This window comes from Thalassophryne amazonica, chromosome 10 (genome assembly GCF_902500255.1).
Source record: "Thalassophryne amazonica chromosome 10, fThaAma1.1, whole genome shotgun sequence".
Lineage (NCBI taxonomy): Eukaryota > Metazoa > Chordata > Actinopteri > Batrachoidiformes > Batrachoididae > Thalassophryne > Thalassophryne amazonica.
Genome location: NC_047112.1, coordinates 21922949 through 21946867, shown reverse-complemented (window position 1 = coordinate 21946867; position 23919 = coordinate 21922949). Strand labels below are relative to the sequence as shown.

General features: G+C 42.5%; 1 protein-coding gene across 1 annotated transcript in view; it reads left to right on the top strand.

Annotated features, from left to right (window-relative positions):
• The window catches only part of dock7 (dedicator of cytokinesis 7), a 159483-nt gene extending 141407 nt beyond the window's left edge, over positions 1-18076 (top strand). Inside the window, exons 44-51 of the mRNA XM_034179543.1 lie at positions 3376-3390; positions 11358-11483; positions 11637-11726; positions 14635-14871; positions 14979-15122; positions 15196-15302; positions 15491-15658; positions 17340-18076. Coding sequence (XP_034035434.1) covers positions 3376-3390; positions 11358-11483; positions 11637-11726; positions 14635-14871; positions 14979-15122; positions 15196-15302; positions 15491-15658; positions 17340-17382 — 930 coding nt within the window. The 3' untranslated portion in view covers positions 17383-18076. The remainder of the gene's footprint in view (positions 1-3375; positions 3391-11357; positions 11484-11636; positions 11727-14634; positions 14872-14978; positions 15123-15195; positions 15303-15490; positions 15659-17339) is intronic.
• The last annotated feature ends 5843 nt before the right edge of the window (positions 18077-23919 follow it).

The following is a 23919-nucleotide window of genomic DNA, read 5'->3' as shown; positions in this document are numbered from 1 at the left end:
CAGTGGAAACAGGATGCACCTGAGATCAATTTTGAGCTTCATGACAAAGGCTGTGAATACTTATGTACAAGTGATTTTTAAGTTGTTTTTTTATTATTATTATTATTTTGAATAAATTTGTAAAAATAAAAAAAATAAAAAAAATTTTCCACTATAATTAGTATATATAAGGTATTGTGTGTAGAATTTTGAGAAACAAATAAATTTAATCCATTTTGGAATAAGGCTGTAACATAACAAAATGTGGAAAAAGTGAAGTGCTGTGAATACTTTCTGGATGCACCGTATCTCAGCATCATCATTTTTGTCTAAAGTCCCCAAGGGTTGAAAATCACAATCACATGAAAATTGTGCGCAGGCTCATCTTTGTATGTGCGCCTGTTACATTCTGACATTAATCAAGCAGTGGAAAATCATATGATGGAAATCATATTAGTGGGGAAAGAGATAAAAACCAATATTAGTCATGCTACAAGAAAAAAAAACATTTATTCACTCTTGGTCTGACCAAAAATAACATGGAAGTATCCTGGACATCCCAATGATGCCTACACACAGATACAGCTTTGCATGATTGTATTGTTTGCCATTTAATTTTACCACATCTGTTTATTTATGCTTTGTCTTTGCATGCTTTATTGAATTTGTAAAGTGTGATCCTGAGGGTGCATGAGGTGTGGCAGAGACTCCAGTTAAAGCTCTCCAGTTATAGACTGGGCCTGGAAACGGTCATCTGGCAGAACAGAGCAACGGTTCAGCCAATACGGATACAAAATACTAATTTGTTTCTGCAGTGCACCTTATAAAGTTTGGTTTAAGCTGCTTTCACACTGTGAGATTCCCTGTACTCAGACATTCATGTGTTCATTTAGAGCATGGACACTGCTTTGTCTATTAGTTGTTTCCATTATTATTATCTTAAGGCCTAGTTCAAAAATAATGGAGCCTAACTGCTGATTTGCATTGCATTTGTCATGAACAAGCCATTATTTTATTTAGCACCATCCAGATTTATCTGTGAGTTGCCTATAGTCTCTTTGACAGGTACTGAAAATTTCATGGAAAAATTCCGCACGGTTCCAGAGATATGCACGAAATTTACCTCAAAAATAGCACTTTTTTTAATCAATTTTGTGTGACATTGATATTTAGCATTATCATTTAAAGTTGAATGTTAAATAAATAAGCTTGTATTTTGTCAGTTTGTTTGTTTGTGCTTCATACTAACACAGTAATACATTTTTTTAAAGGTAGAAATGTCATTTCCTAGAAAAAACATCTTGTTTCTAAAGCAAGGTAAAACTGTTGCAAACGTAATGCTGAGAATAATTCCTTGATTTATTTGTGTCAAAATCTTAGCTGGATCACCTACTCTGCTTCAATAGAATAATTATATTACTTGTTCAATAATACCAGGAACTAATAGAATTTCTTTGTTTCAGGCTTCTGCAGACTACAGAAGATACCTCCAACTGTTGTCGCAAGTGTTACGCTCTAGCACATTATAGTATATATGCACTGATCATTTCTAGCAATGATTGAACCGAGACCAATAGAAATATTGAAACTCTGATATATAACCATACCTAAAATAACATTTCACAAAAAAGACCACTTTTAAATTTTGATGGTTATGTCACACTTTGGCTTCATTATTTTTGAACTACACTTTAAGATATTGTCGACTTCCAACATTACTTCATCTCTGTTGCATATCAAAAAGAAGCCGAGGGGTTGAATTTTCATGCCGTGATCAGGTGACTGAACTGCGACAAAAAATAAAAAAAAATAACAGAGAAAAGGGAGGTGATTGATGTTTACATCAAACATCAAGAAGCACAGATGAATTTCGCAAACAAGAAACTCATCTAAATGCTTTCTTTTAATATACTACATCGAGGTAAGATGGTTCCCAAAGTGGGAGGTATTGCAGTGTTTGTTTCTGTCGGATTTTTGTGTATGCTTTGGCTTTATTGCTTTTTATAATGTACTGAGCAACCGGTACAGTTAAAAATATTTGCTTATATGTGGTTACATCATTTTTTATATATGAAGAAATTTATGTTTTTTTGTAGCTACGCAGTTTTGTGTGCTTTTGAGCTGTTTTTGATCAGCTTTTGGGCTGGAAGACATCTCTGTCCGACAACATTGATGAGCTTGCTTAAGCGGTAGCACAAGTTTGTGAGAAATAAATTATATAAAAAAAAATTAAGATAGATGATGCATTTCTCTTTTAATAATTCCACTGTAAAGGTGATTTTTCTATTCATTTTGTTTTGTTCAATAAGAAGTTGTATGTTTGTTTATTGGAGGGAGAGGGTACAAAAGGTACAAAAATATTCTTATCGACAAATGCGGGGGGGGCAAATGAATATTCATGCCTCATGTATGTTCAGTGAGGCCTTTTTCAGTAGCTTATACATCTTTGTCAAAGTGATGCAAAACTATTATGCTGCTATTATGTGAAACAAAAACATAATAATAACATAAACAATTGTGATAATTATAAACGGTGGGGCCTGTATTGAATTGTATTGTTTGTTTATTTTAAATCAGTATTGTGATATCTTTAAAGTTAATTCAACACAGATTGCTTTCAATATAATAATGTATCAAATGACGACATGTACAGTATCGTGTCATGGAGCGGGCGTATCATTCCGCTCCTAATGTTATATTTATTCACAAGTCGTGCCTGTCAGGAAGAATTGCAACCTTCCGTACGTCCTTCTGGCAAAAATCAATAATTGTAAGTCTCAAAATTGAAATTTTTATTTGTTAATACTGGGGGGGGGGGGGGGTGTCAAAGCTCAACATGGCAAAAAAAAACAAATCATGCATTTCTGATATTTCTGAATGCCTTTTTTTGTTGTTGTTGTTTTGCTTAATTTTGGGTTTCAAGTAGGAAATGTACCAGAGGCCCTGAAATGCTCACATCGGCCGCAAGATGGTGACAAAAGCTACTCAGATTTGTGGCATGGTTAACGTTTGGTGAAAATAAGTTGTGTCCCTTATGGGCAACTTTTCTTCTATCAGAACATTACTAGATCAGTTGTGGGGGGGGTCTTAAAATAGTGCTGAATCTGTAATGTATCCATTTGAAAGAGTATATTTTTGTAATTATTTTTTTGGGTTGATCTGCTTCAAAGTTTTGTTGCCTTTCCCGCGCTGTGAAAAGAACAAAAGTGCGCCTGAAAAAGGAACCTCTGGTGTGAAAGAGTGTTGGGAACGAGTTGCTCTGTGCTCCAGGTTGATATCGGTTAAACCGAGCTCCCTGAGGACTCTGTGACATCGCTGTGTGTGGGTGGCAGGCTGTGTGTGTGTGGGTTTGTGCGTGTTGTCGTTTACATGTCCTGTATTCTCTTTGTTACACAGAGTACTGGCTGGGAGGTAAGGTGGCTAAACGGTTCCTGCTTGGCCCTGCTCATTTTAATTATATTTTTATTTACTCATCTTTCTGTTTGCTAGCAGTGGACATTCTGTTTCTTTCTTTCCTTTGTCACATACAGTCAGTCCATTAACACGTGCAGACAGTTTTCTCTGTCTGCCTCCACCGGGCACACCCCCACCGTTTTCCTCTCACCTCCGCCGGCTGACTGTGCCAGAGGAGCTTGTGTTTCTATGTCAGCGTGTTGGCGGGCTGTGCATGGGAGCCACAATGTTCTGACGCTAATGACAAAAGTCTCAGGCACTGCATCATCTGCACATTCCGCACTTTTCCCGTTCACGTCTTCCGTCTTGCCTGCTGGCGTGGTATTTTCCAACATGCTTATTGACCAGCGCCGTCTCCTGTCACACTTCATCACATCTTCACCTTCAAACCCGGGGCTCGATTTCAGTGCACTGTTCTCAATCTGTTGCTAAAAATGCAGAACGTTTTGTAAACTTACGTCAAAGCGAAGCAAGATTCAAATTCCCGATGCAGTTAAGAGTTTTTTTCCTTTGGAAAATGAAAAATCAAGCTGTGTAATCTGATTACTTTTTGATTTATTTTAGTTCTTCTCTTTTCTGTTAATAGATGAAACTAAATCGACCCCTGCTTTTTGTTCCACTTCTGTTTTTATTATTCTTATGTTTTTGTTAACAAAATTAACCCCTCAGATGTCCCAGCTTGTTGCATGGACACAGTGCTCTTTGCTTTTTTGGACCCGAACAGAAAGTGCATGTTGTGTTCGTGGTGGGTTGGATTTTTACTTTATTGGTAGTTTTTTTTTTTTTCTCGTCTTTTTGACACACCTCTTCATAGCTGCCTGTCTTTGCATGGTCTGGATCCTGCACACCAAAATCTGTTCTGTCTCTAAATTAAAACATTTTTTTTTACTGTTGGTAATGATGCCTTCTTTTTGTCTGTTAATTATGTTTGTGTTGTCTTTTTTTAAAATATATATATTCTCTGGGGAGACCCAATCATGATTAAAATGTTCTGTTTTCTCCTTTTTGATTTTCCTGGTTGCCGACCCTTCCTTCCCTCTTTACTTAATTGTGTGTTGTGGTAAGTTCCTTAATTTTGCAGGCTTTTGAAATTCCTTCTTTAATTTTTACTTTATGTTTTGCTTAATAGTAGCATTTGAACTAAAAATACAAAACTGCTTATTTTTTTTATAGTAGACTTTACACTTCAAAATGCAAAATCTTGCTAAGTATATTTGTCTCATTTCAAGTAAAAATATCTAATCGACACTCAGTATAACACATAATCATGTGACAGTGTTTCCCACATGGTAGTCTAGGCCTGGCAGGCCACCAGGCTAATGAGAACCCCAATCGCGTCAGAAATATTTTGCTCATAACAACAATGAAAAAATAGGTCTAGATATCCAGTTATCATGTCAGCATTCATGTCTGCACCTCTGCACCTTTGATTCTGGCAGAGCTTTCAATAGAAGGTGCCAAACATCAGAATATGACATGTACTTAACAGATTTTTCCTAGTATCACCATAAACATGTTAATCATTACTCTCCACCTCCACATTTATTTTTGTACTACGTATGTTTTTTTTTCATGAAACGTTCTCACCTATCAGCGTGCTTCATTAGTGCCGTGAAATTTCCTTATCCATAACACCTGTTTCACAGCAGACATCTGTGCTGCTAAAGCCAAGGCGTCATTTAAAAAACATACAAAACTTTGTGATTCTTTCTGATGTATTTTTATCACACAGCGGCTTGTTAATTCAGCCACTGTGCTGTGCCTGAATAAGGGTCACTTATTGGCGCACCTTTGGCCATGTGTGACTCGGCCTTGTTATATGTGGACAAGTAATACGAGGGTGCCTGGACTTATATCCCCATCACACATACGCCGATTGAGGCCCAATTGCGTCAGAATGACACATCCAGCTACAATATTTAGTTGCGGTCTGAAGACCAATGGACGGCTGTCTGTGAACATCTACATATTTGGTCACATTTGTTCAGCTGTCCTGAGTGTGCTGCACATATTCAAAACACTCTTGGCACCATCGAGATGGAACGCACATCCGATGGCGGTCTATATGCATTTTTTGCATCATCTGATCGCAGTCTACGTGTTCTGACGTGTAACTGTGTCCCAGGCAGTGACAAGATTATTAAACATGAAACTCACCTACAGCACTGAACCTGGACAGCGCAGAGTGCACAGGATCCAAACCACAGCCTGTGGTGAAAAGCCTCTCACCAGGCGGCTGTGTGCTGCAAATAACCAAGCAAAAATTAAATCCCATGTGATAATCGAACTGACATCGCGACTTGCATTGTGCTCCTGAAGTAAGCAAAAAAGAAAAAAATTAAAGGTTGCTGGAAAGGCTGCGTCTGACGCATGGTATGACACTGCTGCAAACTTTCAGCAAAGGTGTCTAGTGGCGCGCGCGCTCCTGCACTCGCACACTTTTATGGCCGTCTGACGGCAGTCTGTGTCATCTACCTAGTGTCCACATACGCGTTGGATGCCATCGTGCAGGTGTGGACAAGGTAATCCTGATGCGTTCTGACACAGCTGACCACACCTCTTTTCCTCCCGAATGTGTCCCATTATGACAATATTTGCTGTTTCGGCCTGGTTCCTGCACATTCTTACTATGTGTGATGGGAGCTTTAGTTCTGTCAGGGATAAATCCACACATTTAATATTGCTTCTTCTATACCAAAATATATTTATTGCACTCAAGCAATGGTGTGGGCGTTACTGAAGCTCAAACAGAAGGATTTGAGGCTTCAGGTATTCTGTAATATGAAAATACCTGTGTATTTTTCTGTAATTTTTTTTAATACCACCAATGATGAAGCTTTGCAGAACTGTGGTAGACTTGCATAAATAATGACCACGTAACATTTCTGATTGCCTCACATTTACTGTTCGGTGAGCACCACCAGGCCTTAGATAATACAGCTTAAGTATCCTTAACTGAAAGGGTCTTGGAACAATCTTCTTTTGAGTCATATCTACAGGGATTAAGGTTCTCCATCGCTACAACAGATTTCCGTCAATTGGGTTGCCGTGAGACAGGTTTTGCACTGATGCCGTCCTGACGCAGAATAAAGGTTGGACGCAAGATAGAAAATTTATCATGTTCAAAAATCGATTTTTAGAATAAAGTCTCTGTTTTGATTTTTCTCCTGGCAGCGAGTCGTGTCCTGTCTGCAAGGGGAGGGGGGGTGGTGTGTTTGAGTCACAGAGGTTAAGTTCCCGGATGTTAATGCATTTTCAATGCACATTTGCGACTGAAGATACTCAGAAAAATGCTTGCAAAATAAGTGTTAAAATGCCATTCTGACCTGGATATCGAGCCAGTAAAATTAATTAACATTAAATTATATCAGGAAAGTATTAAACTTACTCAGACACCCACACATTTCCAAATATTTGTGTTGAAAGTTACACGGATCTCATCTGTTTGAGCTGCACTGCTGAGCTGAGATGTCCTGCAGCTGCTGCTGTGTTCAGCGCAGCGTGGCTCCTAAAACCATTACAATACATTTATATATATTACATTTTTACACAGTTATCCTTTATTGACTGAGTTTCACTCATGAAGTCTGTGGTGTGGGTGCACATCCCTATGTGAGTGGCAAAGTCATTATCATCTCCGAGCAGTGGCTCGGTTATTTAAGGTGCAAAATAAAAAAATCTTCGGTCTTGTTGAACAGTTTTACAAACATATTTTAAAACTTTTCTTTCAAAGTCTGCTGTGAGTGCTGCATTTTACTCTAACTTTTGTGCCTGACTTAACAACAACAGTGTATTTAAAAGGTCACATTGACTGATGATCCTTTGGGCTCTTTTCTTTTTCTGTGTTCAGGGCCCCCAAACACACTTGCCACCACAACCACACACAACACACATCCACCTTTTGTCAGCTTCTTCTGATCACATCCCAGGTTGCAGTTGGTCAAAACATGACTGGATGAGTCACCAGGAAAAACAAATTTCCTGCTTGCACTGCTTTTTCGGCAATATGTCGCAAAGATGCTAGCAGTAGTATTTGCAGCTCGGCAACAAGTTTGAGTGCAGAGTTGTGTGAATTGACTGCTGATATCTGCAGTATACAATATGTCAGTTGAACTAATGTGCAGTGTTACTGTACCTCCTTATTTGTCTTTACATTATATAAGAAAAATTGGACTCACTATCCAATGCTAGCAGGATTTTTCTTATTTAATAGTGTTATACAGCATGTTCATAAATAGTCATTAAAGTTGCATTACAAATCCTTAGATATTTTTGACTGTTGATCATCTGCAGCAGCTTCATCACAATATTGTTGTATTTTTTTTACATTAACTCCATGGACTCTGCTGCTTCTGCAAGATTTGCAGTTTTTTTTAATTTAGTGACAAACCAAATCTCATATTCCACCTACCACTGTTATGTTAAAACTAATCAAATTTCACTTTGATGAGCACAACACATTGTCTCCGACTGTCGTAACAATAAATAGATTAAAGTTAAGCTGTAATATTTCTGACCAACATCCTGGGCTATGCACAACAGTGACTTATTGCTGCATAGATTTTAATATGGGCATAAGATTGAACAAACAAAGCAAATCGTACTCTTGTAAATCATGGCTAGTCCATATGAGACAGAAAAAAGTCACAGTGAGCAGTGAATAACTTGTAGCTAAAGGTATAGTCCCATTCAGTGTTTTTTTAACCATTTAAGTTATAGAAATGAAAAATACAGTCCTTAATATTCAATAAAGGATTCACAATCTTATATTTCAAAGATAGTCAGATTTCTTCTTGTCTGGAAACGATTTAAGGTTTTGACCCATGTGAGTTAAAATAGGGGAAACCCGAACACAGTGAATCACGGGGCACAGTGAATCAATAGCTATATCTGCAAAACTACATATATATATTTGTAGCAGTTATGCCATATTTTTATGCATAAAGACACCCCCCTTATAGGTTAGTGTTTTGTTTTTGGCTACATTAAGGGTAAAACTAAGTAGCAAGTGAAGTCAGTTTTTTTCCTAGCAAAATTATTTTTTGTGGATGTCAGTGTCTTTGTATTTATTTCTCACAACAGAGGAAAGGTGACCCAAAAAAATTGTTATTAGTTAGAAGACTACCCCGCCCAACTGATGAGTATGTGTTATGTCTTCTCCAGACTATCAGCTATTTGATAACATGATTACAGTGAGGAAAATAAGTATTTGAACACCCTGCGATTTTTCAAGTTCTCCCACTTAGAAATCATGGAGGGGTCTGAAATTTTTCATCTTAGGTGCATGTCCACTGTGAGAGACATAATCTAAAAAAAAAAAAAAATCCAGAAATCACAATGTATGATTTTTAAAATAATTTATTTGTATGTTACTGCTGCAAATAAGTATTTCAACACCTGTGAAAATCAATGTTAATATTTGGTACAGTAGCCTTTGTTTGCAATTACAGAGGTCAAACGTTTCCTGTAGTTTTTCACCACGTTTTCACACACTGCAGCAGGGATTTTGGTCCACTCCTCCATACAGATCTTCTCCAAATCTTTCAGGTTTGGAGTTTCAGCTCCCTCCAGAGATTTTCTATTCAGTTCAGGTCTGGAGACTGGCTAGGCAACTCCAGGACCTTGAAATGCTTCTTACGAAGCCCCTCCTTAGTTGCCCTGGCTGTGTGTTTGGGGTCGTTGTCATGCTGGAAGACCCAGCCATGACCCATCTTCAATGCTCTTACTGAGGGAAGGAGGTTGTTTGCCAAAATCTCGCAATACATGACCCCATCCATCTTCTCTTCAATACGGTGCAGTCATCCTGTCCAATTTGCAGACAAGCACCCCCAGAGTATGATGTTTCCACCCCCATGCTTCACGGTTGGGATGGTTTTCTTGGGGTTGTTCTCATCCTCTAAACATGGTAAGTGGAGTTGATTCCAAAAAGCTCTATTCTGGTCTCATCTGACCACATGACCTTCTCCCATGCCTCCTCTGGATCATCCAGATGGTCACTGGTGAACTTCAAATGGGCCTGGACATGTGCTGGCTTGAGCAGGGGGACCTTGCTGCCCTGCAGGATTTTAAACCATGACAGCATCAATGTGTTACTAATGTAATCTTTGTGACTGTGGTCCCAGCTCTCTTCAGGTCATTGACCAGGTCCTCCTGTGTAGTTCTGAGCTTTCTCAGAATCATCCTTATCCCCCAAAGTGAGATCTTGCATGGAATCCCAGACCGAGGGAGATTGACAGTCATCTTGTGTTTCTTCCGCTTTCTAATAAATAATCATAACAGTTGTTGTCTTCTACCAAGCTGCTTGCCTGTTGTCCTGTAGTCCATCCCAGCCTTGTGCAGGTCTACAGTTTTGTCCCTTGTGTCCTTAGACAGCTCTTTGGTCTTGGCTATGGTGGACAGGTTGGAGTGTGAATGATTGAGTGTGTGAACAGGTGTGTTTTATACAGGTAACAAGTTCAAACAGGTGCAATTAATACAGGTAAAGAGTGCAGAATAAGAGGGCTTCTTAAAGAAAAATTAACAGGTCTGTGTGAGCCAGAATTCTTGCTGGTTGGTAGGTGATCAAATACTTATTTGCAGCAGTAACATACAAATAAAGTATTAAAAAAATCATACATTGTGATTTCTGGATTTTTTTTTTTTTTTTTTTTTTAAGATTATGTCTCTCATAGTAGACATGCACCTAAGATGACAATTTTAGACCCATCCATGATTTCTAAGTGGGAGAACTTGCAAAATCGCAGGGTGTTCAAATACTTATTTTCCTCACTGTATGTGTGTCACATGCACACGGGGCACAGTGACTTAGTCTAGAAAGTGATTTACTAAGCCCCAGTATCAAGTGGATGACAAATATTATTTGTTGAAGCTTATGCATTTATTTTTCCATGAATTACTTCTATAATTTGTGTATACTGTATATGCGTCAGCATATATTTTCATAATTTTGAAGAAATCTTTATAATCATGTGTTTTTTCATTATATTGTAAGTTGGTTCACTGTGTCCCTGAAAAATTTTTAATCGATTTTAAACACCTGTAAATTACACTTGGGGAGACATAAATAACAGTCTTATAAAGAATAACTTGACATTAAATCCACAATTGAATGACCTACGCCTATGCAAAATGTGTTTATGCTGCCACAAAACAAAATTTCTGATCCACTGTGCCCCGGCTTCCCCTACAGTGACAAGCCACATGGCACACCTCTTTTTTTTTTTTTTTTTGTCATGTCATAGATCAGCAACAGCATAGAGCCGAAGATCAACAGTTTACCTTCAGTTGCCAGTGAAAGTACCAAAAATGAAAAAAGCTTGTAAACATCAGCGATCTGAAATCGTACAGGGAGGAACTCAGGATGACATATTTTATACAAAGGTTTTGCTGGATATTTGCTGGACAGGTCAAACAACACTCACAGTCACGCTCCTTATTGTTACTGGTTACAACCTTTTTACTTGGTTTGTCAGAATGAGTCAGTGGGGAGACTATTTTTTTTTTTAATCATAGCTTTATTAGACTCTGTATACCAGTATGTGTTTTTTTTCAAGGAAATCAGAAGTTCATTTTCCATCACATTCAATATAAATGTCAAACCTTACACATAAACCTTACACACACACACACATGCTCTTCCTCCTTCATGTCTTCTGCAAGATGTCACCGTGCAAACGCGTTATATTTGTCATGTAAACTTCACGAAATAATAATAATTCCTTTACCATCAATAAAATTTTCTGAAATTTTGCTATAAGCCTCAGAATACAAAGATACTTTCTAATGTGCAGATTTCATTGCAAAGTAAGTTTTAGCCATTTTGTGCAAAATCGAGATGGACTACACCTTTAAGTGTTTTTGTTTTGTTTACATTTGGTCCTCATTCACAGGACTAATATTTTATCTTTTGCTTACAGGACGGGAAGAGAATGTTTGGTACGTACTTCAGAGTTGGATTTTATGGTACGAAATTTGGCGATTTGGACGAACAGGAGTTTGTGTACAAAGAACCCGCCATCACCAAGCTAGCAGAGATTTCCCACAGGCTGGAGGTAAACACCACAGAGAAAATGCTATCATTTCCATTAAAAAATAAATAATAATATGAATACCATTACAGAACAGTGGTAAAGTATCTGGCTTCCTGTCATGTTGGCGGTCTAAGCAGAAGACTTCTTCCTGAGTCTTCCTGTGTTTCTTCTCAGGGCTTCTATGGAGAGAGATTTGGAGAAGAGCAGGTGGAGGTCATTAAGGATTCAAACCCAGTGGACAAGTGCAAGCTGGACCCAAATAAGGTCCGTGTGGCACAGAACCATCTATCGATCATGTTCTTGTGTCTGTGCTTGTAAAATACTTCTATCAAATACACGCTAAAACCTTTTAATTGTTGAATTTAAAGAGTCACCTCTTTCTTATGAAAACTATAAATTATTTTTGATGACCTATACATTAAATAATTCAGTCGTGTGATTTGGTTGATCAGAAACATTGTGCAGTTATTTAAAATACAATTTGTCATGCAGAACCCTAAACAAGCACACGTTCACTGATTATTAGGTCCCGCCCACTTTCAAGAAATTAAAAAAAACAGTCCTGACATGAAGTCCTGTGGAGAATCAGCTTCACATTACAGAAGCTGCATGTTTGCTGTGGCATATCTGGAGCATTGAATAAATTGATCTCAATATTTGAGTTTGTTTGAGTCCGTTTGATGTGTTATATGAACTTGAGATTCACTTGAAGTTGCTAACTTCTCAACACTATGCACTCTGGACTAAAGCCTTTGAGATGTTCACACGTGAGTGCTCTGTGACCCCTGAGTTCTGCTTAAAATTAGGTCAAGGTATAAACCTTGTCACCACGGTAACACAAACAGTGCTTTTATATTGGATACACATGCTCTCTGGAACAAACTCATTGAGTTTGCATGTGAGCGGTTGGCGACCTGTGTGACTTATTGAAGATTATGTCACAGTCAAAAACCTTGTTGCAGTAACTTGTATACATGGTCTATTAGAAAAGAAACCGACCTTTTTATTTTTTCAAAAACTATATGGATTTGAATCACGTGCGATTACATCAGACAAGCTTGAACCCTCGTGGGCATGTGTGAGTTTTTTTTTTCACGCCTGTCATTCGCCTGTGGGCAGGCTTTGAGTGAGGAGTGGTCCACCCCTCCTGTCTATTTTTTCATTGTTTAGGAATGGCTCAGAGACTGCCGCTTTGCTTGATCAAAATTTTTTCAGAAACTGTAAGGCACATCCAAGTGGACACCATTCGAAAAATTCAGATGGTTTTCGGTGAAAATTTTAAGGGCTGATGAGAGATTATGGAGTGTTACTGTCGCTTTAAGGACAACCCACGGAGCCGGACGGCGTACCGCGCTCCAAGCCACCGTCGTCAGCCTGTTTCGAGCTGAAAACGTCCAATTTTAAGCCTCTGTTGACCCAGGATGTCGTGAGAGAACAGAGAAGTTTCAGAAGAGGTCGGGATCAGCAGTTTATCCGGACATTCCACTGTTAAAGGAGATTTTGTAATGAAAGACGTGCGGACGGATTCGCGCGTCGGCAGGCAGCCGCTCATGGCCCAGCGCCACAGCAAAACACCTCTGTGTTGATAACCATTCGTAAAATTCAGGCGGCTTTCGATGGTTTTCAGTCGAGTGAGTATCCAAGAAACTGTTTAACAGCTGGGCATGTTCAAACTTGTCCCGTAACGCTTCCAACGGAGGTGTTTCTCGGTGGCGCCGGGCCATGAACGGCTGCCTGCCGACGTGCGAATCCGTCCGCACGTCTTTCATTACAAAATCTACTATGTATGTACAGATTTTATAGATTTTTATTTACAGTGGGCAAATACGTATTTGATCCACTGTTGATTTGGCAAGTTTTCCCACCTACAAAGAATAGAGAGTTCTGTAAGTTTTATCGTAGGTACACTCAACTGTGAGAGACAGAATCTAAAAAAATAGACAAAAATAGGTGGGAAAACTTGCAAAATACACAGTGGATCAAATACTTATTTGTATCAGGAGAGTCAGACAGGAATGGCTGGACACAAATGCAGGACGCGACACAATAGCTCTGGTTGAGATCGGCGTTTACTGAGAAACTCAGTGGGGTTCGGTACACAAATAGGCAGTCCAAAACAAGCAAACAAAGCAGAATCATCAGGCAAAAGCATGGTCGGTACAAACAGGCAGATGGTCAGATACACTACGTGGCAACGGGACTTGGAAGATACAAACTGAACAGAGCTAGAAGCGAGGGCACAAGGTGCAACGATCGAGCGAATAACCAGTGCAACCAGTGAGACTAATATACACCTGGGTAATAGGCAGCTGATCAGAAACACCTGTGCAGAAGGATCCAGAAGTGGGTGTGGTCAAGACAGTACCACGCCCACCACCCAGCACCAAGAGAAAAGGAAGACATAATCACCAAAAAACACTGACCTAAAACATGGCCGAAGAGCCGAACAATCACAGATCATGACAGGACCCCCCCACCTAACGGCCGGCACCTGACGGCCCAGGCGAACCAGGGTGTCGAGCATGGAAGTCCCTGATCAAGTCCGGATCCAGGATGAAACGGGAGGGGACCCACGAACACTCTCCGGCCCGTAACCCTCCCAGTCCACCAGGTACTGCAACCCCCTCCCACGCCGCCGAGACCCCAAGAGGCGGCGCACTGAAAAGGCCGGCCCACCGTCCAAAAACCGGACTAATCGTATTGCATCAAATTGCATCGTATCACATTTTGAGGAATTGAATCTCCATCAAATACATATCAAATCGCATCGAATCGGGAACAGGGGTGAATGGTATCGCATCGTATCATCAATATCGTCATGTATCGCAATATGTATTGTATCGCGGGTAGTGTCTCAAGGTGCATATCGAGTCATTGTCAGTGATGAGATTCACATGCCTAATATTCAGTCATTTGTGTGTTGAATATCCAACCTGAAAGCGACCGTGTTGCTGCTTCATTGTACTTTTTAAAGCTGCTTTGTTTTTATACTACAGTTTCTAGAGCTCTCTTATGTGTTGGTTATAGTCACTAAAATCCGCTTCAGTCTCCAAACATCATCATGCTTAGAAATACGGACCAGACTCTGTGTTCTTTTGTCCTACATTGTAATTGTGTTCTGTCATAAAACCCAGTTGAACATTTATTTTTAGTTCCTCTTTTCTCTCTGCAGGCGTTCATCCAGATCACATACGTGGAGCCGTACTTCGACACGTACGAGATGAAGGACCGCATCACCTACTTCGACAAGAACTATAACTTGCGGCGTTTTGTGTACTGCACCCCCTTCACCCTGGATGGGCGAGCCCATGGGGATCTTCACGAGCAATACAAACGCAAGACTATCCTCACCACGTCCCACGCCTTCCCCTACATCAAGACACGCATCAATATCATCCACAAAGAGGAGGTATGCTCAGCAAACGGCAAAGACTGAAAAACCTTTGTCTTCTTTGAAGCCTGTTTGGTGTAAAAGCCAGTCAAACTGTTCCTAAAGACTTCTCCACTGTTTCCAAGATTATATCCACGCCGATTGAGGTGGCAATCGAGGATATGCAGAAGAAGACTCAGGAGCTGGCCTTCGCCACCCACCAAGACCCTGCTGATGCCAAGATGTTGCAGATGGTCCTGCAAGGGTCCGTGGGGACGACCGTGAACCAGGTGAGTGTTTGCACTCACACGTCCAGATAACGGGCTTCTGTTGTGGCATTTGTCCTGACTGGTTTTCCCTTAGGGACCTCTGGAGGTGGCTCAGGTCTTCTTGTCTGAGATTCCAAGTGACCCAAAGCTGTACAGGCACCACAATAAGCTTCGGCTCTGCTTCAAAGACTTTACAAAGAGGTACGGACTGGACACGATGAGAATTGTCACAACTATGAGCAACATCTTGAACTTTATATCCAAAGAATCTCAAGATTTTGATCTTTGTAGCTTGTAAAATTTGTAGTTTTTTTCTCTCTCTGTGATGATGAGCTGATACTCCTCTCAAAATGTCGTGCACAAGTTTCACTCTCTTTATCTTCTCTAAGGTGTGAAGATGCCCTGCGGAAGAACAAAAGTCTCATCGGTCCAGACCAGAAAGAGTACCAGAGGGAACTGGAGAGGAATTACCACCGCCTGAAGGAGGCGCTGCAGCCCCTCATCAACAGAAAGATCCCCCAGCTGTACAAACCCGTCCTGCAGGTCAATTCGCACAGGTAAGACAAAGTGCGGCCGCTGCCTCTGTGCGCTACAATGTGTTTTGGAATTAAATCACTGTTTTTGCTTCTGTAAAATCAAGCAGCAAACGGACAAATTGATAGTATCCACGTATAAATTTATCATATCCGCTATGAAGAAGCTTCTATGTGTCTCTAAGTACCTCACATCTGCCACGTATCAGCCTCTAATGAGCCATGACTGACCTGTCATTTGAGCCCCGTCCAGCCTCAAATTTCTCATGTTGCCGCATCTGATCCACGTCAAGCCACATATGATCCATGTAGCACCATGTAATGTGACTTTGGTGCACGTTTAGGCATGGGTTTGGTCCAAACCTCCAGCCCTCCCACACTTGGTCCCTTTAAAGTGTGGGTTTTCATTTCACAGCATCCAATCAAGATGTTATCACATTTTTTTTTAAACGCAGTCCAGAAAAAGCCGCTCCTGTACAATACCGCTGGTGTGCGCATCTGTGTGTCAGGCTGCAGTTCAGCTGTGTTCCAGAGTCATTACGTTCTGCGTGTTCACCCAGCTCTATGTGACCAAAAAAAAAGACACCACATTGAGGTGGCCGCTTAAATTATATACACCCGCAACTGTGTGGATCACGTTCTACATGAGTTGCCGAAGTGGCCTATTATCATAAAAGTCAATGAAATCTTTAATTGTGCTCACAGTAGAGACTCAGCGGTGAAGATTTATTATTATTCGAGTTATAGATCAGATCCAAGATTTAACTTCAGGTCAGTTTCCTAAAGTTGGTTCCAGTGCACAGTTATGGATGTATGACAGCATCTGTGTGTGGGAGGGAGAGTGAGGCGCATTAATATTATAAGCACAGTGGAAAAGTGCCATATACAGTAGTGTTCAGACTAATAGTAGTGCTATGTGACTAAAAAGATTAATCCAGGTTTTGCGCATATTTGTTATTGTTACATGGGAAACAAGGTACCAGTAGATTCAGTAGATTCTCACAAATCCAACAAGACCACCCAGACAGCAAATAGATCCGGGCTGGATGTAGTCCAACATCTGGTAGCAATCCTGAAAACAGATCCGGTCCAGACAATTTTTGCACCCTGGCCCAGATCCGGCACGGCTCCGCTTTACAGTTCTGGAACTGATTCACACCTGTTTGTTCCACAAAATTGACAAACCCACGGACTGAATGCCACACTACTATTATTGTGAACACCCCCTTTTCTACATTTTTTTTTACTAACAGCCCAATTTCATAGCCTTAAGAGTGTGCATATCATGAATGCTTGGTCTTGTTGGATTTGTGTGAATCTACTGAATCTACTGGTACCTTGTTTCCCATGTAACAATAAGAAATATACTCAAAACCTGGATTAATCTTTTTAGTCACATAGCACTACTATTATTCTGAACACTACTGTAAATACAGTCCTACCTCATTTTTACCATCACTAGCTTCAATCCTGTTACCATGAGAAAACAAGCTTTGTTATTTCAAGATCACGAGTTAATTATTTTGTGACCCAGAGGTATTGGCATTAAAAAGTGATTTCAAGCATGTCCATTCTGGGCTCCTGTAGCCACCATTCCATGAGATTGGGTCATTCACAGCTGGTATTGGTAAACTACAGATTTGTGCATCAACTTCAACATGTTTATTCCTTCCTGTTGTTTTTTTTTCTTTTGTTTTGTTTGCAGAGACTCCTTCAGCAGACTGAGCCTTCGCAAGCTGGACATATAAAGACGATGACATAACACACACATGCACACACGTATAGCAGAAATTGCAATATTAATTTATTACAGAGTGTAAATATGAGCGCATCAGTCAGTGTTTCTGAGAGTTTGCTAAAAGAAAGTGTTGCAGCTTGTTACGTCATTCCAGCATCTTAAGTTGTTTACAGACTGTTTCACAGTCAGCTCGAACAAAGACGAAACCGATCCCTTGACTTTTAAAATCAATTTGTCCTATGTCTTTCATTAAAAACACGCACGTTAACTGTAATTCTTTCAAGTGGCTCTAAGCTAAGCTAGCAGAATGCATAACTGTTTGTATTCATGAGGAGCAGCGTTCTGATTTCTCCTTATTAATTAAAGTGCCAAAAATTCAATTTCACAACCAAATTAAGTTAGCATTTTAAAAGTCAAGGTATCCTTTTGAAATGGTACGATATGTCAAATCTGTATTCAGCTTCATTTGTGCACTTTTTTTTTTACGATGTCACAACGCAGTTTATGATGATGAGCATTAATGTCATTCTCGGAGGAAAAACCAGAGAACATGCAAAAAATGGTACTTTTATTTATCATAATGCTTTATGGTGGTTTTTATTTGAAGTTACAATGTTTAAAAGTTAGGTAAACATCCTTGTATAATTTGATGTAGTTGTTACTTGAAATATTTTGCTAAATAAATATTTTAATGTTAATTTTCACATCGACTTGCTTAATGTGCTTTTTTTTTTTTATTCATGCCGTACTGTGGCGGGAACAAACAGGCAAGAAATCAGAAGGTTGTCATTAATGACAAGCATCACTAGAACAGATATGAAGGTAAAAAAATTTTATTGCTGCTGGTATAAACATGCTGATGTTGCCATAGTTACAGCAAGAATGAGAAAATGAAACTCAGAAAATGTGTCAAACACATATCACAGCTGGTCACATGAAAATTGAGCTGAGCACTTTTAAGTGTCATCTCATCTAAAAACATGGTCATGGCGCCGTGTTGAGGCTTACCTCATTTTAAGGTTTGTCCATTTCAGACTTCTGCAGTAACACTTAAATAGACGCACAACCTGCTTTTTGAATTGAAAGCATGGAGTAGAAACTTGAGAGATATTAGAAAACTTACATATTAAGTAAAATCAAAACTGTGCTGCTCTCCGTAAACTCTTTAGATCCCCCCCCCCCCCCGCGCACTTTTTGATAACTTGTCAGTTAAACTTTTCCTAGTTATGCTTTAACAAAATATACCCATTGTGCTTCGCCGTTGCAACTGAACAATCTCTGAAACCAGGACTGGATTTATTCCAGTTTCATTTTTAAAGATTGTTATTTTTCATTATATATATATATATAGACACTCAACAAAAATATAAACGCAACACTTGTTTTTTCTCCCATTTTTCATGAGCTGAACTCAAAGATCTAAAACATTTTCTGTATACACAAAAGACCTATTTCTCCCAAATACTGTTCACAAATCTGTCTAAATCTGTTAGTGAACACTTCTCCTTTGCCAAGATAGTCCATCCCACCTCAAAGGTGTGGCATATCAAGATGTTGATTAGACTGCATGATTATTGCACAGGTGTGCCTTAGGCTGGCCACAATAAAAGGCCACTCTGAAATATTCAGTTTTATCACACAGCACAATGTAACAGATGTTGCAAGTTTTGAGGGAGTGTGCAATTGTCATGCTGACTGCAGAAATGTCCACCAGACTTGTTGCCTGTGAATTAAATGCTCATTTGTCTACCATAAGCCCTCTCGAAAGGCATTTCAGAGAATTTGGCAATACATCAACCTGCCTCACAACCGCAGACCACGTGTAACCACACCAGCCCAGAACCTTTACATCCATCATGTTCACCACCAAGATCGACGGAGACCAGCCACCTGCTGCAAGTCGGTTTTCAATCAATCAATCAATTTTATTTATATAGCGCCAAATCACAACAAACAGTTGCCCCAAGGCGCTTTATATTGTAAGGCAAGGCCATACAATAATTACGTAAAAACCCCAACGGTCAAAACGACCCCCTGTGAGCAAGCACTTGACGACAGTGGGAAGGAAAAACTCCCTTTTAACAGGAAGAAACCGCCAGCAGAACCAGGCTCAGGGGGGGGCAGTCTTCTGCTGGGACTGGTTGGGGCTGAGGGAGAGAACCAGGAAAAAGACATGCTGTGGAGGGGAGCAGAGATCAATCACTAATGATTAAATGCAGAGTGGTGCATACAGAGCAAAAGGAGAAAGAAACACTCAGTGCATCATGGGAACCCCCCAGCAGTCTAAGTCTATAGCAGCATAACTAAGGGATGGTTCAGGGTCACCTGATCCAGCCCTAACTATAAGCTTTAGCAAAAAGGAAAGTTTTAAGCCTAATCTTAAAAGTAGAGAGGGTGTCTGTCTCCCTGATCTGAATTGGGAGCTGGTTCCACAGGAGAGGAGCCTGAAAGCTGAAGGCTCTGCCTCCCATTCTACTCTTACAAACCCTAGGAACTACAAGAAAGCCTGCAGTCTGAGAGCGAAGCGCTCTATTGGGGTGATATGGTACTATGAGAGAAAAGTAAGGTTGGAGATTGGCCTATAATTAGTTAAGATAGCTGGGTCAAGAACCAAAGAATTTCTGTACAGACCGTCAGAAACCGTCTCAGGGAAGCTCATCTGCATGCTTGTTGTCCTCATCGGGGTCTTTACCTGACTGCAGTTTGTCGTCGTAACCGACTTGAGTGGACAAATGCTCACATTCAATGGCATCTGGCTGCTGATCAACTCTGTGTGAAGATGTGTTGCACTGCGTGAGGCAAATGGTGGTCACACCAGATATGGACTGGTTTTCTGAGCTCCCCAGAGCCCCCCCCCCCCAAATAAAAGAGTGGCCTTTTATTGTGGTCAGCCTAAGGCACACCTCTGCAATAATCATGCTGTCTAATCAGCATCTTGATATGCCACACCTGAGGTGGGATGGATTATCTCGGTAAGAGAAGTGTTCACTAACACAGATTTAAAGATTTGTGAACAATATCCATCTATCCATCCATTTTCTTCCGCTTTATCCGGAGTCGGGTCGCGGGGGCAGCAGCTCAAGCAAAACCACCCAGACCTCCCGATCCACACACACCTCCCCCAGCTCCTCCGGGGGAACCCCAAGGCATTCCCAAGCCAGCCGAGAGATGTAATCCTTCCAGCGTGTCCTGGGTCTTCCCCGGGGCCTCTTCCCAATGGGATGTGCCCGGAACACCTCTCCAGCGAAGCGTCCAGGGGGCATCCGGAAAAGATGCCCGAGCCACCTCAACTGACTCCTTTCGATGTGGAGGAGCAGCGGCTCGACTCCGAGCTCCTCCTGAGTGACCGAGCGCCTCATCCTATCTCTAAGGGAGCGGCCAGCCACCCTGCGAAGGAAACTCATCTCGGCCGCTTGTACCCGCGATCTCGTTCTTTCGGTCATGAGCCAAATCTCATGACCATAGGTGAGGATCGGAATGTAGATCGATCAGTAAATCGAGAGCTTTGCCCCCCTACTCAGCTCTCTCTTCACCACGACGGTCCGATACAGCGACTGCATCACTGCAGACGCTGCACCGATCCGTCTATCGATCTCACGCTCCATCCATCCCTCACTCGTGAACAAGACCCCAAGATACTTAAACTCCTCCACTTGAGGCAAGGACACTCCACCGACCCGAAGAGGGCAAAGCACCTTTTTCCGGTCGAGAACCATGGCCTCGGATTTGGAGGTGCTGATCTTCATCCCGGACGCCTCACACTCGGCTGCAAACCGCCCCAGTGCACGCTGAAGGTCCTGATTTGATGAAGCCAACAGAACCACATCGTCCGCAAACAGCAGAGACGAGATTCTGTGGTTCCCAAACCAGACCCCCTCTACACCCTGGCTGCGCCTAGAAATTCTGTCCATAAAAATAATGAACAGAACCGGTGACAAAGGGCAGCCCTGGCGGAGGCCAACGTGTACTGGAAACAGGTTTGACTTACTACCGGCAATGCGAACCAAGCTCCTGCTGCGGTTGTACAGGGACCGGATAGCCCTTAGCAAAGGACCCCGGATCCCGTACTCCCGGAGCACTCCCCACAGGGCGCCCCGAGGGACACGGTCGAACGCCTCTCCAGATCCACAAAACACATGTGGACTGGTTGGGCGAACTCCCATGAACCCTCGAGCACCTGATCGAGCGTGTAGAGCTGGTCCAGTGTGCTGCGACCAGGACGAAAACCACACTGCTCCTCCTGAATCCGAGGTTCGACCATCGGTCGAATTCTCCTCTCCAGTACTCTGGAATAGACCTTACGAGGGAGGCTGAGGAGTGTGATACCCCTATAGTTGGAACACACCCTCCGGTCCCCCTTCTTAAACAGAGGGACCACCACCCTGGTCTGCCAATCCAGAGGCACTGTCCCCGATTGCCACGCGATGTTGCAGAGGCGTGTCAGCCAAGACAGTCCCACAACATCCAGAGACTTAAGGTACTCAGGACGGACTTCATCCACCCCAGCAGCCTTGCCACAGAGGAGCTTTCTAACCACCTCGGTGACTTCTGCCTGGGTAATGGATGAGTCCGCCTATGGGTCGCCAGTCTCTGCTTCCTCTTTGGAAGACGTGACGATGGGATTGAGGAGATCCTCGAAGTACTCCTTCCACCGCCCAACAACATCCCCAGTCAGGGTAAACAGCTCCCCACCTGCACCGTAAACAGTGCCGGTGGAGAGCTGCTTCCGCCTCCTGAGGCGTCGGATGGTTTGCCAGAATCTCTTCGAGGCCGACCAATAGTCCTCCTCCATAGCCTCCCCGAACTCCTCCCAGACCCGAGTTTTTGCCTCTGTGACTGCACGGGCTGCGGCACGCTTGGCCTGCCGGTACCTGTCAGCTGCCTCTGGGGTCCCACCTACCAACAAAGATAAGTAGGACTCCTTCTTCAGCTTGACGGCATCCCTTACTTCCGGTGTCCACCACTGGGTTCGGGGATTGCCGCCGCGACCAGAGACCTTGCGACCACAGCTACGAGCGGCCGCATCAACAATGGAGGTGGAGAACATGGTCCACTCGGACTCCATGTCTCCAACCTTCCCCGGGATCTGGGAGAAGCTCTCCCGGAGGTGGGAGTTGAAGACCTCCCTGACAGAGGGTTCCGCCAGTCGTTCCCAGCAGACCCTCACGATACGTTTGGGCCTGCCAGGTCTGACCGGCTTCCTCCCTTCCCAGCGGATCCAACTCACCACCAGGTGGTGATCGGTCGACAGCTCTGCCCCTCTCGTCACTCAAGTGACCGAGACACGTGGCCGAAGGTCAGATGGTACGACCACAAGGTCGATCATCGACTTCCGGCTCAGGGTGTCCTGGTGCCACGTGCATTTATGGACACCCTTGTGCTCGAACATGGTGTTCGTGATGGACAAACTGTGACTAGCACAGAAGTCCAACAGCTGAACACCACTCGGGTTCAGATCGGGGAGGCCGTGCTTCTCGATCACCCCCCTCCAGGTCTCACTGTCGCCGCCCACGTGGGTGTTGAAATCTCCCGGAGAACAATGGAGTCCCCAGTCGGACCGACCCGAAGGCGTAGGGACGCAACCCTCTCGTTCACCGGAGTGAACTCCAACACATGGCGACTGAGCTGGGGAGCAATAAGCAATGCAACCCCAGCTCTCCGCCTCTCCCCTTGGGCAACGCCAGAAAAATGAAGCGTCCAGCCCCTCTCCAGGAGTTGGGTACCAGAGCCCATGCTGTGCGTGGAGGTGAGCCCGACTATCTCTAGTCGGTATCTCTCCACCTCCCGCACAAGCTCAGGCTCCTTGCCCCCCAGTGAGGTGACATTCCACGTCCCAACAGCCAGGGGCTGTGAGCATGGACCGGGCCACCCGCCCTCAACCGCCACCCAATCCTCTCTGCACCCGACCCCCATGGGCCCCTCTGCAGGTGAACCCACAGGAGGGCGGGCCCACGTTGCTCCTTCGGGCTGAGCCCGGCCGGGCCCCATGGGTTAAGGCCCAACCCCAGGCCTGGCTCCAGGGTGGGACCCCGGCTCCGCCATACCGGGCGACGTCTCGGTCCTTGATCTTTCACTGGTCATGGAGGTTCTGAACAATATTTGGGAGAAATAGGGCTTTTGTGTATATAGAAAATATTTTCAATCTGAGTTCAGCTCATGAAAAATGGGAGCAAAAACAAAAGTGTTGCATTTATATTTTGTTCAGAGTAGTTATATAAACAGAATCACCTGCTTGTGTTGATGTAGGTTAGCACATGGCCTCGACCCTGTTAGGTTCTGATAATAAAGGTGTGTTGGCTTTAAGTAAAATGTACATATTTAGTTCTGTAATATACAAACAACAGTTGTACTTTCATACGTTTGTCGACATACTTCAAATTTAAATTTTTCACAGGATTTCTGTGCCTGGATTGGACTCTGCTCATGTGAGATATGAGTGCAAAGACGCTTGTTTTTTGCCACGGCATAATCAGTGCTTGTGATCAGAACTGACACCAGCCATTGAAACAAACCCCAAACTGATGAAGACAGTCCACTGAATGAATGT